At 36.1% G+C, this 11734-nt stretch overlaps 3 protein-coding genes across 6 annotated transcripts; 2 read left to right on the plus strand and 1 right to left on the minus strand.

Moving 5' to 3' along the window:
• Positions 1-2304: 2304 nt before the first annotated feature.
• Positions 2305-3708, plus strand: LOC140965240 (transcription factor SRM1-like). The gene is made up of 2 exons (XM_073425384.1): positions 2305-2952; positions 3258-3708. The coding sequence occupies exons 1-2, from the start codon at positions 2624-2626 to the stop codon at positions 3469-3471; spliced, it is 543 nt and encodes a 180-aa protein (XP_073281485.1). The 5' UTR covers positions 2305-2623; the 3' UTR covers positions 3472-3708.
• A 205-nt stretch (positions 3709-3913) lies between these two features.
• On the minus strand, positions 3914-6410 carry LOC140965239 (nucleotide-sugar uncharacterized transporter 2). Of its 4 annotated transcripts, XM_073425381.1 has the most exons (8): positions 6331-6410; positions 5983-6083; positions 5696-5847; positions 5385-5593; positions 4945-5050; positions 4707-4873; positions 4471-4641; positions 3914-4352 (listed from the first exon to the last, which is right to left on the minus strand). In XM_073425381.1, exons 2-8 carry the CDS (start codon positions 6059-6061, stop codon positions 4070-4072), a joined length of 1167 nt encoding a protein of 388 aa, XP_073281482.1. In that variant the 5' UTR covers positions 6062-6083; positions 6331-6410; the 3' UTR covers positions 3914-4069. The 4 variants fall into 4 exon arrangements, with proteins under 4 accessions (XP_073281482.1, XP_073281480.1, XP_073281483.1 ...); XM_073425379.1 differs by lacking the exon at positions 6331-6410 and having other exon boundaries at positions 5983-6310; XM_073425382.1 differs by lacking the exon at positions 6331-6410 and having other exon boundaries at positions 4945-5038; positions 5983-6308.
• An 861-nt stretch (positions 6411-7271) lies between these two features.
• On the plus strand, positions 7272-10251 carry LOC140964462 (uncharacterized). The gene is made up of 2 exons (XM_073424275.1): positions 7272-9428; positions 9871-10251. The coding sequence occupies exons 1-2, from the start codon at positions 7584-7586 to the stop codon at positions 9970-9972; spliced, it is 1947 nt and encodes a 648-aa protein (XP_073280376.1). The 5' UTR covers positions 7272-7583; the 3' UTR covers positions 9973-10251.
• The last annotated feature ends 1483 nt before the right edge of the window (positions 10252-11734 follow it).

Raw genomic sequence — 11734 nt, forward strand, 5'->3', positions numbered from 1 at the left:
AAGTAAAATATATATATATATATATAGCTCTCTTGTGAAACGTTTTCATGAATCTTTATCTGTGAGACGAGTCAACCATACCGATATTCACAATAAAAAATAATACTCTTAGCATAAAAAGTAATATTTTTTCATAAATGACTCGATTAAGAGATCTGTCTCACAAAATACGACCTGTGAGATCGTGTTACATAAGTTTTTGTCACAAAAGAATTGTAAGATGCTTCGGATAAGGAGGAGAGTGTGAATATGATGTTTGGTTCTGTCTACAGAAGGCAAACCACATGAATGCCCAGTATGCTCGCAGTACTCTATATTAGAAGTGGTTGACCGAGGTAGACCAACAGATGGACGTGAAGAGTTGGCATTTTTGTTAGATTATATGTCCAACGAGCTAACTTGTTACTTAAGTTTTATTGATTTTTTACGGTTTTATCTAATTATGACATTTACTTTATTTGTATACACATGCAAGCTGCATAAATAAAATCCTTTAATATGCAAAAGGTACCATTAAATAAGTCTCTCAACGTAAGATCATAAAAATCATTAAGAAGTGTACTGTATATTCTAAACATGTTCCTGTTTGAATTAGCCGCCTAAAATAAGGATAAAATTCACTTGAGTTTGAGACTGACATATGTGATGTAAACGACGTGTTTTATTGGTAAGATATGAATATGTTCATTCATAGATATGGATGATCATATGATGATGCATTGAACAACCCTCCCTGGTATATCCAAGTGATTATCACTTATCGAGTGAAATAGTCTGCAGTTATAGTTGTACATCATTAATCATTTGACCCGGGACAACGTAAAAACTCTACGTACTAGCATGCACTTTGATTCGTTTACCGACTTTATTGAGGGTCATCGGGTAGTGGGAATGGGTGTAATTTCGAAATACATATGTGCCAATATATTGTAGTTGAGGAATCACCGTTTTCCTATAGGTGAATATATTTTATGTGATCAGGCGTGTCAATAGTGCAAAGAATATATGGCCAGAGTAAGACATGTGCATTTTGGAAATGTATTTCCTCAGTTGCACATACCATATCACTGTTATTACTCAAAAATATATCACATCATTATCGAATTCATTTACAACTCCCGGTAAAACCAATGGTTGCATATTCAATCGAGATATATGAATTGAAGAAATAATATTGCACGTTAACCATAACTTAATATTCTTGCAAACACTATCAGTAATACATAGGAGATTATGGGACGTTGCTGCTAAACGCTTTTATCAATATTAGATCGGTGCAATCAGGCTTGAGTTATGACATTATTGATCAAGATGTTGATGAAAAGAATATAGCTAATTAAGGTAAGCTCGAATAAGAATAAATGTTATCACGAATCACACGAAGTTTTTGAACTCATGACTAGCCGTATCTCTTAACCATTGAAGGTCACACAAGTATCAGATTATATGTTCTTGTTGAGATAGTCAAATCAAACAGTTGACTTTAACGACTGTAGTTTGATATTGATCAAACATATTGCTTATATATGAGTCTATAAGTTGATTTCACGTATTTGAAGTTGTAAAAGTTAACTTAACTGTTAATTAAGTGATGAGAGTATAACTGTCTGTTTTGGTAAAAAAAAAAACTCACAAAACTAATAGTTGAAAAAAATTTGATAAGTGAAATTTTTGATTTTCAAAATTTTTAATTTTCATTATATGAACAAGATTTGTACTCTCAATACATCGTCGGTATCTAATCGTCTATCGAGGCTATAATGGTGTTGACTACTATATGTACATGATTCTCATGTAATATTTTAGAAGAGTCTATAATTGATTAATTAATTAATTAACAATTAATTTAAAATTTTNATTATCAAGAGCTGACTTTGCATGATATATACTACATGAGAATTTTAATTAATGAAAATAAAGGAATTCTAATGGGATTATAACTATGAATCCTAATAAGAGTGAAACTCCTAATGTGATCAGTAATCAAATTTTATAAATATTTCATTAAAGATTATATGAAATAAGACAGTTTTTACAAACAAAATTTTGTCCAAATTTGTTGTATTTTTTTTAAACATCGGTCAAATCTTTTTTTAAAAAAATGACATTTTCAAGTGTATTTGAGGATGTCGTTTTCTTAAAAAGAAAAAAAAAAATTAGATCGAATTTATTTAACTAATTTGTCCGTTTAAAGTCATGTCAAATTAGATCGAAAAAGAGATTATTTTTCATTTTTCACGACAACAGAGAATGAAAAATTGAAATTGAATTCGTCCGTTGCATCGTAAAGCTGTAATTTTACAATAGGAAAGCAAAGGAGTAGACAGCCAAACGGATCATTTATATCACGTTTAAAGTGCGACACAAGTGTGGTGGTTTCATAAAAAACTGCAATCAAACCCATTTATTTTCGCTTTCCGTTCTTCATTGTTGCAGTATTGCACTTATTATGGTTTGCGACTCAGATGTTCACACGATATGGATGAATTGAAAAGAAATTCACCCGAAGATCCGCGATAATTCGATCTCTCGAAATGGAAAAAGAGTGATTTTTATTTATGTACAAAATCATGGGGTTCATTTCGAAATTCAGAATCTACTGGTGATTTTTCGACGAGGGGAAATGGTTAATACGAGTGAGTGCGGTTTTGATGTGGAGGGTTCGCCGTGGATTTGGGAAGAAGACAAGAAATTTGAAATGGGTTTGGTTGATTATCCGGAAGGTTGCTCGAATCGATGGGAGAAAGTCGCGGCAAAGGTTGGGACAAAATCGGCGGCGGAGGTTGAACTTCACTACGTCGTGTTGTTGGATGATGTGGCGGCGATCGAGGCTGGGTCGATTGAGGAGCCAGCATATGCAGATAAGGATCAGCCCAAATGCCCTAACCCGGAGAAGAAGCAAATCGGGGTGCAGAGAAAAGCTGCAAGACCGTGGACTGAAGACGAACATAGGTACAAAAATAAATTTTTTTATTATTGCGCTAAAAAAATTATTTTTAGTTGTTTTTTTCTATGCATGCATCATACTCTTTGAGAGCCATGGTGCAAAGTAGTTTGGCCGGCAGGAAATTTATCTTGTCATGAATTTTACATTCTGTTTGCTATGAAAAATAATCATATTCATTGAATATCCTCAATCCAATACATATTTGCTGAGTGTCTAATCCTCAATCCAATACATATTTGCGATACAAGTTCGCCTTCATGATATTTATTGTTTTCTTGACAATTTGATCTTTTCCTTTAAATAAAAACAGGTTATTTCTACATGGATTGGAGAAATATGGAAAGGGGGATTGGAAGAGCATATCAAGATACGTCGTGCTGACAAGGAATCCAACCCAAGTCGCGAGTCATGCTCAAAAGTATTTCGAGCGTCAAGAAAAGGAAGATCAAACCAAGAAAAGGAAAAGTATTTTTGACAACTCCAATGTTGATAGCAGTGTCATGGCATCAAAGGTCGGTCATTGATCTTTCATTCTTGCAGAGAAATTAAGCTTTGCTTAGGTTTGAGTCTTTGGAAGTTTTGACTATTCGACTATGCTATAGCCTATAGCTAATATCTTTAATGGACGTTGGTTTTGTTTATATATTTTTCGTTATGGAAATTCATTCTTGTTTCTTTCTGCTTACTTTTTCTGAATCAAAATTGATGTTAAAAGATGTATATGATAATGGGCTTATTGTAGCTGCGGAGAAATAGATCGTAAACAACTAGGTAGAAGTTAGGTTTAAGTACATCCAATTCAGAGATCATCTCAGGCTACCAGTTTTCCGAGCTCAAAAGGCTCGATCTAAATGTGAGTTGAGTGCTCGAATGAGCTCAATCGCTCAAGTTGTTATATTCAAGTCGACCTTGAATATAATATAGCACTACTACATTTTAATCAGTTCATTGCACTCCTGGTACATCTTATTATGGGCAAACAGATATAGTCTGAAATCTTAAAATATCTGAGGCTTTTTCTGTACAAAAACTATAATTTAGTCAACTATGTAGAGTCTCCCGAGATTTTTGATTAATTTCCCTTTCCCTCTACACAAAAGGAATGGAAATAATTTTACAGTCCTAAACCGCAGCCAAGCTATTGTCAATGCCCTGTGTCTCCTCTTTGTCTTCAATGCTCTTCGGTTTTAAGGAACTTAAGTTTTGGTTTGGAAGCAGATTACTCACTTTCCCACTTGATTCCTTCATACTTAGAGACGTGTAAACTGACATTCCACAGAGAGCTGAAACCGCCCCAAAAACACTCACATATCCTGGATCAGAACCAAAAACTAGATACCCTCCAAGTAAAATGACACAAGTCTTGAATTGCCCTAGAACAACATGTGATGTTGCAGAAGTAGCTCTGCACAAATACAATTCAGCCGTTCAAACACTAGATGTGTACTGTATTGTCCTAGATTTGGCCTCCACGTTTCTTTGGAAAGATGGATTTTGGAGTTGGTTATAGAAATAGAACTTACCCGAGTGCCAAAGCTCCAGACCATTGCAGAAGAAATCCAAGTAAAGCCGATATCAAAATTGCAGTTATGTTTTGGACATCCCATTTGAAATATAATACCCCAGGAGGATCCAAGCATGGCATAAGAGCTAATAAGAAAAAGACAGTCACCGGGGTCGTCTTCCACATCAACCTACATTAAGTTATTTATTGTTCTCGAGTAACATCTGTGTCATTACATTTGCAGAAGGTACTTACGCAAGTGCAGTCCAATTTTCTTGCTGCTGCAGAGTAGACCATAGTATTTTGTTGATGGAACTTGGAATTATCCAGGCAACTGCAACACATGCACCAAACAGATTGAATTCTAGGTCTGTAACTGTAGCGACAGCCACACCGAATGAGACGACTATTAGAGCAACTACCTGCACATGATTTTTCTATAAATATCTTCCGGATCCAACTTAAAATTAACCAGTAAATGAATCAAGATCACCTTTCTAAAAGAAACCGTCTTTCTGTATAGAATATACTCTGCAGTGACGATGCTTGGAGTGACAGCAATTTTAGCCATCTGGTAAAACCCAACACTGCACCAAAAACTGGATGAGGAGATGGTAAACTATTTCAAGAAACTGCGATGTAAATTGAAACTTTTCGACAATAATTTAATAGTTTGACACACTCTTTAGCTAATAAGCTGAAAACCTGAGAACATAGACCCAAAAATAAATATTCAAAACCATGCACATGCTTGTTTGCAATAAATGCCCATTAAAACGTAAAGGTGATTGTCATCAAAAGTTTCAAAGTTGTAATATACTGCATGTTATCAACACTTTTGCCTCTGACACCACACCATGTTAGGAATCACTTACCTTAAACTTACCTTAAAGTTAAAGTTTATGAAAAGTAGCCTAATAGTGATTTTTGAACCTGTTATACTTCAAGCTTGTGTTTGCAAGCCCGGAAGCAAAAGCCATGACGGCACCCAAAGCAAATAATGAGGAAAAAGGCGTCGTTTTGGAAGGAGGGGCGACTGGAAGCATGGAGAGAGACTTAAAAACGGCTAGTAAAACCCAAGCAACAGAGTAGTGAATCAGTGTCAAAAAGATCGGAAAACTGAATCCAACTTTTCCCATTACCTGTACACGGTGGACGAAGTATGTGTGATTAAAACACAATTGGTTACAGCATTACTGGAGGCAGAGGAATAATTACAAGAAATTGAGGAATATAAGGCATACCAGTTTGTTTCCTAAAATTATACCAACAGCAACCATGAAGTTGAATGTCATTGCCACAACCGGTCCACAGAAACGTTGTTGTTGGCGCTTGGCTCCTTCTGAAGTCCGAAGCTCGTTATACAGCGAACTTCTGAGTTCTTCCAATGCACGACCTGTCATGCATTATGCAAATGTTCTTTAAACATTAACTCTTTATTCATGAGAAAGAGACTAGAACCAGGATTTCAGATGACAGGTAAATGATACATTTACAAAAGGCAACAGACTGGAAACCGAAGGGACCAAACCTGCTTCCCCTGCATCACTATCTTTTCTTTTGATTAATCTTCTGGAGTGTTGTCCCAACACGGAGTTAAATAAGCCCATAGCAGATCAACTACTATCAGATCTCCACATCCATGGCTGTTCCCAAAAAAAAAAACTGATTAATATTATATCATGAGAAGAAGAACGTAAACTAAATCTACTTATGTTTTTTTTTTTTTTTAATATCCTGCCAATTTTCGACACATTATAGGAGAAAATAACGAGTGTAAAACAGTTTGCTTTATTCAAGAATGTGTCAAAACTACTGTTATAAAAGTCGGATATCACGGATCTTTTGAGATCTCATTCACTTCTACTTTTACTCATACCATTTAGGCCTCACCAAGAAATTGGGTAAATTTCACTCAATTCTTACAATGGATAGTTCCATTCACCTTCACCTTCTCTCGGTAGAGTTTGTTTTATTTCAAAAAAAATTTTGGTTTAATCGATTTATTTGGTTATTATTATAAAAGTTCGGTTAAAATGAATTTTTATAAAAAAAATGTAATATCGTTAAATCTTTTTAATAAAAATTTATTAAGCCACAATTGGGATTTGTTGGGTCATACAATTATCACAAAATTTTAATAGAATTTTATTATGCCATAGAAACGGAAGTAAAAATAGTTCTTCGTTTTTTATTAAAAAAAATTCCATTTTATTTAATTATTTCAGCTATTATATTAATTTTTTTTAATATAAATAAGATTCTGTCAGTTCGATGTGTCCAAAAAAAATTTCGGTGCCATTATTTGGGGGGATATGGTCATTCACATATTCTTAAAAACTTGCATTTTTACATGTCATAATATTTATATTATCTACATCATATTATAAAATAATAGAGTCTTGAAATAATTAACTTTGTGTATATTTGGTGTAACATATCTTAACCATTTTTTTTAAATTTATAAAAATATTTATTTATCTTTATATATCTATATTATTAAAATTTTAGATATAATTCATAATGATAATAAAAAAAACATATACAAAAATAACTTATAATCATTCCAACTGTGTAAACATGTATCGCATACACTGGACACCGTATATATAAAACATCTCGGGTTCGTCGAAATTTACAGATTGAAGGAACAACGGGTGGCAGCAAGTTACGCGAGCTTTGGCCCACAATAAATGTGTCCTTTTCCGGCTCTCAGCCGACACCTTCCCTGATTGGCCCCCACGTTGGACTTATCATTTGTGATAAGCTTTTTATCCACAGAATCAGTCGCAAATTAATTACATACATGGAACATTGTGCTGCTGCAGCGGGAATTATAAAGGAATAAACCCATAAACTTTTTTCTGAATCCAGCTGTTAATCTGGGAAATATTCTTTACCATAATAATTGTGTTGTATGTATTCGCCATGTATACAGGCAGGCTCTGTATCCTGTGACTTTTTACGATATCAATATACAGGGCCCAACGGTGTCAGCTCTCTCCTCCTTCCTACCAAATATGACCTTTACTCCGAATTGAATCCAAAACACAAGACTTTTCAAGATACTGGCAGAGAGAGCTTTGTTATTTGTTCGCTTTCGTTTTCTTTATCGATAAAGATTGTTAAATAATGGAGCTGGTTGAATACGATTCAGGCTCCAAATCAGGGTCAAACAGTAGCTCTCCGCCGTGGCAAGAAATGTTCCGATCTGCATCTATCAGGAAGCCTCAGACAGACCAAGCGCCGGCGTCGGTGTCCCAAGAACCTGCAGCGTCTGTATCAGTGAATCATCAGAATTCCCTCTTCAGTGATCCTCAGGTACGCCTCGCGCTGTACATAACCATGGCACACGCAGGGCTTGCGTTCACAATCTTTGTTCTTTATGGTGTTTGCAAACTTCTTGAAGATTTCTTGAGGCCGATTTTGTGGGCTGTTCTGTGTTCAATCCCTTTGAGAAGCATTCAACAAACCCTTGTCGGTTTTTGGACTGAGCCGTTAAAATTAGGCCTCACGGAGACAACCTTGGCTATCCCTGTGGCAATATTCAGGGTTTTTGTTGGGACTCTTATTGAAATTAAAGAAGGCATTTTGCGGGTTGCCCTGAGAAAGAAAAAGGTTGAATCTTTAAGGATGAAGAAGAGTGGATTTTACAAGTTGTTGAAGTGGCTTGTTTCTTTTTGGTTGTTTGTAATGGCTTATGAGCAAATTGGTGCTATAGGGTCTATGTCCCTTCTTGCATTGGGATTCATGTTTAGTGCTACTACTGTTGAGTCAACTATGAGTAGAGTTTCTACATTGAGAAGCCATAGCTTTCGCCGCCTTTCGGTCAGTGCTTTTTTCACTAGAGGGATATTGAAAAGATTGAAGACAGTAGTAGCAATTGCGTTGATTGTTGGAATTAGTGTTGGCTCATTGGCTGGCATGATTTTCTTCTCTTATAAAATCGGTGTCGAGGGAAAAGACGCTGTATTTGCTCTAAAATCACACGTGGAAGAGAGTAATTATGCTGAGAAAATGGGCGTTAAGAAATGGATGGAGGAAAATGATGTACCTGGAATGGTGGATATGTATTCTACGAAGTTTTACGAGACAGTCTCGGAGCAGATTGATAGTTTGGCAATGCAATATAACATGACTGAATTAGTAACTGGGATCAAGCATTTTGTGATTACTCCCTCTGGAAACTCCTCCGCCCGTTCCACAGCTCTGATAAGTCCATCCCCTTATGCTGATAAATTTTTGAGCCTGAAAAGTAGAGTTGGAGATCGAGAGTGGGGGAAAATGTACACAGAAGTGGACGCAATCTTCCGGGAATTGGTGATTACCCGAGAAGATCTCGTGGAGAAGGCAAAAGGGTTTGCTGTTCAAGGAATGAACGTGATGCAGAGTGTAGTAGTTAGCAGTACATCTATTCTTGGTGGTAGCGCAAAGCTCATGTTCTTGATTGGTTGTTCGATTGTCTCCGGTGCAGCAGAGCTACTAAACTTCATTTCGCAATCAATGGTATTTTTTTGGGTTTTATACTATCTAATCACATCAGATTCCGGTGGAGTCACAGAACAGGTTATGTGTATGCTTCCCATTTCACAGTCTGCAAGAACTCGATGTGTGGAGGTGCTTGACAAAGCTATCTCTGGGGTTCTTTTAGCAACAGTTGAGATTGCTTTGTTTCAAGGATGTATGACCTGGCTTCTATTTAGATTATTCTCTATACATTTCTTGTATATGTCGACTGTGCTTGCATTCATTAGCTCCTTGTTGCCGTTATTTCCTGCTTGGCTTTCGACTATTCCAGCAGCATTGCAGCTGGTACTTGAAGGAAGATATGTGTTAGCAATCAGTTTGTTCGTTATACATATGTTGCTTATGGAATATGGAATTTCTGAAATTCAAGAGGATGTTCCCGGTTACAGCGGTTATCTTACGGGTCTCAGCATCATCGGTGGGATGACATTGTTCTCCTCTGCTTTAGAGGTAACTTCCAGTTTAAACCATTACTTGACCTTCTGCTATGTCTGTTGTTTATGTAACGATTATTGGCTTTGGCAGCAGAAGTTTACATATTTTGAAAATGCTGCTGAGCTTAATTGGCATTATTATTTTCTGTTTTGGGAAATAAGGCTCAAGACTCGAAATGGAGGATATCGGTTTATTTTGGATCAGTTTAACGAAAACATCCTAAAAAAATTTGTTTGTTTTCTGGCCAACAAATTTTTTTTCCATCTTAATATGCTAAATCTTCTCGTTTACAGCAAGATACCTCACTCTGATATCAACCATATTACCGGAATTAAATAAAAACAACTTTTCGTGTTGCTAGTTAGTATCATCCTTTCCGCGTATGAGACTCGAACAAATGGCTATGAAATTTTTTGTTTTATGTTCGATTGCAAGACTTTTAGTCATGGCTGTGCAGGGAGCAATAATGGGGCCTTTGATGACAACTGTGGTGATAGCCCTAAAGAATTTATACGTGGAGTTCGTTTTGGAAGAACAACCTAAGAAGAAAAGCGAGTAGATAATATGTTCTTAGCAACATTTGTTAGTGGTTTCGATCTTGAATCGATTTTGATAGATAAAATTACAGTCCAACACAGTTTGTTTTCAACATTGTTTTGATTCAGAGTGTCCCTTTTGTAGTATTTTTGTACACATTAGTCGAGTTTGAGGATGGGGAAATTTGTAGTAGAGAAGTGTATGTATGTTGTTTATCAAAGGATGTAAAAAGGGAGGTGTTTGATCCCACCACTGTTTTATTACAGATTGAAACATCAGAAAAGTTCGAAGTGTCACTGTTTGTCTCCTCTTAATATACAATATGACTGTGGACGTAAAAAGTGTGCATCTAGAGCAAAGGCACAATGAGGCTGATCTCTTGTTCATGGGCTCAAAACAAGCCAGGAGACAACCCTCTAGTGACCCACAACATTAGAATCACGCGTATCAGTACACCTTTGAGACGAGGAATTTATTCGATGCTACACTCTAAAGGAGCGTCGAAGGCCCATATGTGAAATGCATATGATCCGTTGGACGCTCCCTTCAGATTTATTCACACTCTAACTCGTGTATCTAGCCTTCAAACTACTTGTGCACCTTCTTGCGATTTGTTTTCAATAACTATACGGCAAATAGGCCACAAAAAAATTTGAGGTCAACTTGACTTGCTTTATGGCAAGCTAACAGAAAGTGTGTAGGAATTATCATAGCTAGCTAGTGTTGGTGTATCGCATTGTTGCACAATGGAGATATCTCTTCTTGTGTCTCAAAACGAACGAATCTCCTTGTCCGGTTCAGAACTGGATCATAAGTTACTCTTCTAGTTTTCTAGTGAAAACTAGAAGAAATTTCACACGTTGAGATTCAGATAGAGACAGTGGCGGTTGCGGCGACGATCGGTGGTTTCTAGCAGCAGCGTGCGGCAGTCTCCGATGGTGGCAAGCGGCGACCGAGTTTGAGAGTAGAGAGGGGGATAGAGCAACTTATTTTGTTCATTAGGTTAAACACCAGTTTATTCAATAATTAGTTGCATGAGCTTGCTAATCCAACTAAGATTCTAAAGTTACATGGTCGAATTAGGACTTTTACTAGTTAGAGTTGGGTTATGACACTTTAAACCCACAACAATAATGTAGTTAAACATAATTCAGATCGATATTTAGATATCACTGATATGACGAGTTTAAATAGATCGTTATAATGATGTAATATCAAAACTTAAAAATAACTTTTCACAGGCTCTAAATATGACAATTGCCAATTTTGGTATACTTCCACATAATTTTGGTTTGTGCACTATTCTAACTGTTTTAGCGGTCTTACTGACTCTCAAAGCTTCCAAAAGTAAAAATTGCTCAGAGTCGATATGTCCGAGCTTCTTTTCATATTTTTCGCAATCTTTGATACGTGTTTGTAGGATGTGTATCTCGACTACGAGATTAAGAGTTACAAAAAGATAACCGAATCCATTGATGCACATCGTAGTAAGGAAGTACAGGCAGTCTTGAAATCATTCTTAGCGAAGATTTGTAAGAGGCAAAAGTGAAAATCTAGTGTAAAGCATGAGGTTTTACCTATAAGTTGTCACTTTGGCGCAGTGACTTAATTTCTTCGGTGGCCTTTGCTAGGTCAAGTAGGTGGTGCACCTGTCTCTCGGGGAAAAAAATATTAGATAGAATCTTATATTTAATTTTTCTAAATATAAGTTTATATTTTGAATCATTATAACCACCAATCAAAGTTCCACATTACATTTCCCGATTATTCAAATAAAAATCTAG

Source organism: Primulina huaijiensis, chromosome 18 (assembly GCF_012295235.1).
Source record: "Primulina huaijiensis isolate GDHJ02 chromosome 18, ASM1229523v2, whole genome shotgun sequence".
Taxonomy (NCBI): Eukaryota; Viridiplantae; Streptophyta; class Magnoliopsida; order Lamiales; family Gesneriaceae; genus Primulina; species Primulina huaijiensis.

Coding starts and splice junctions, on each gene's coding strand:
- LOC140965240 (XM_073425384.1), top strand. CDS start 2,624: ATGGTTAATACGAGTGAGTGCGGTTTTGATGTGGAGGGTTCGCCGTGG. Junction 2,953..3,257: donor TGGACTGAAGACGAACATAG/GTACAAAAATAA, acceptor AAATAAAAACAG/GTTATTTCTACATGGATTGG.
- LOC140965239 (XM_073425381.1), bottom strand. CDS start 6,061: ATGGGCTTATTTAACTCCGTGTTGGGACAACACTCCAGAAGATTAATC. Junction 5,848..5,982: donor TAGTGATGCAGGGGAAGCAG/GTTTGGTCCCTT, acceptor AATGCATGACAG/GTCGTGCATTGGAAGAACTC. Junction 4,353..4,470: donor TCTGGAGCTTTGGCACTCGG/GTAAGTTCTATT, acceptor GTATTTGTGCAG/AGCTACTTCTGCAACATCAC.
- LOC140964462 (XM_073424275.1), top strand. CDS start 7,584: ATGGAGCTGGTTGAATACGATTCAGGCTCCAAATCAGGGTCAAACAGT. Junction 9,429..9,870: donor TGTTCTCCTCTGCTTTAGAG/GTAACTTCCAGT, acceptor ATGGCTGTGCAG/GGAGCAATAATGGGGCCTTT.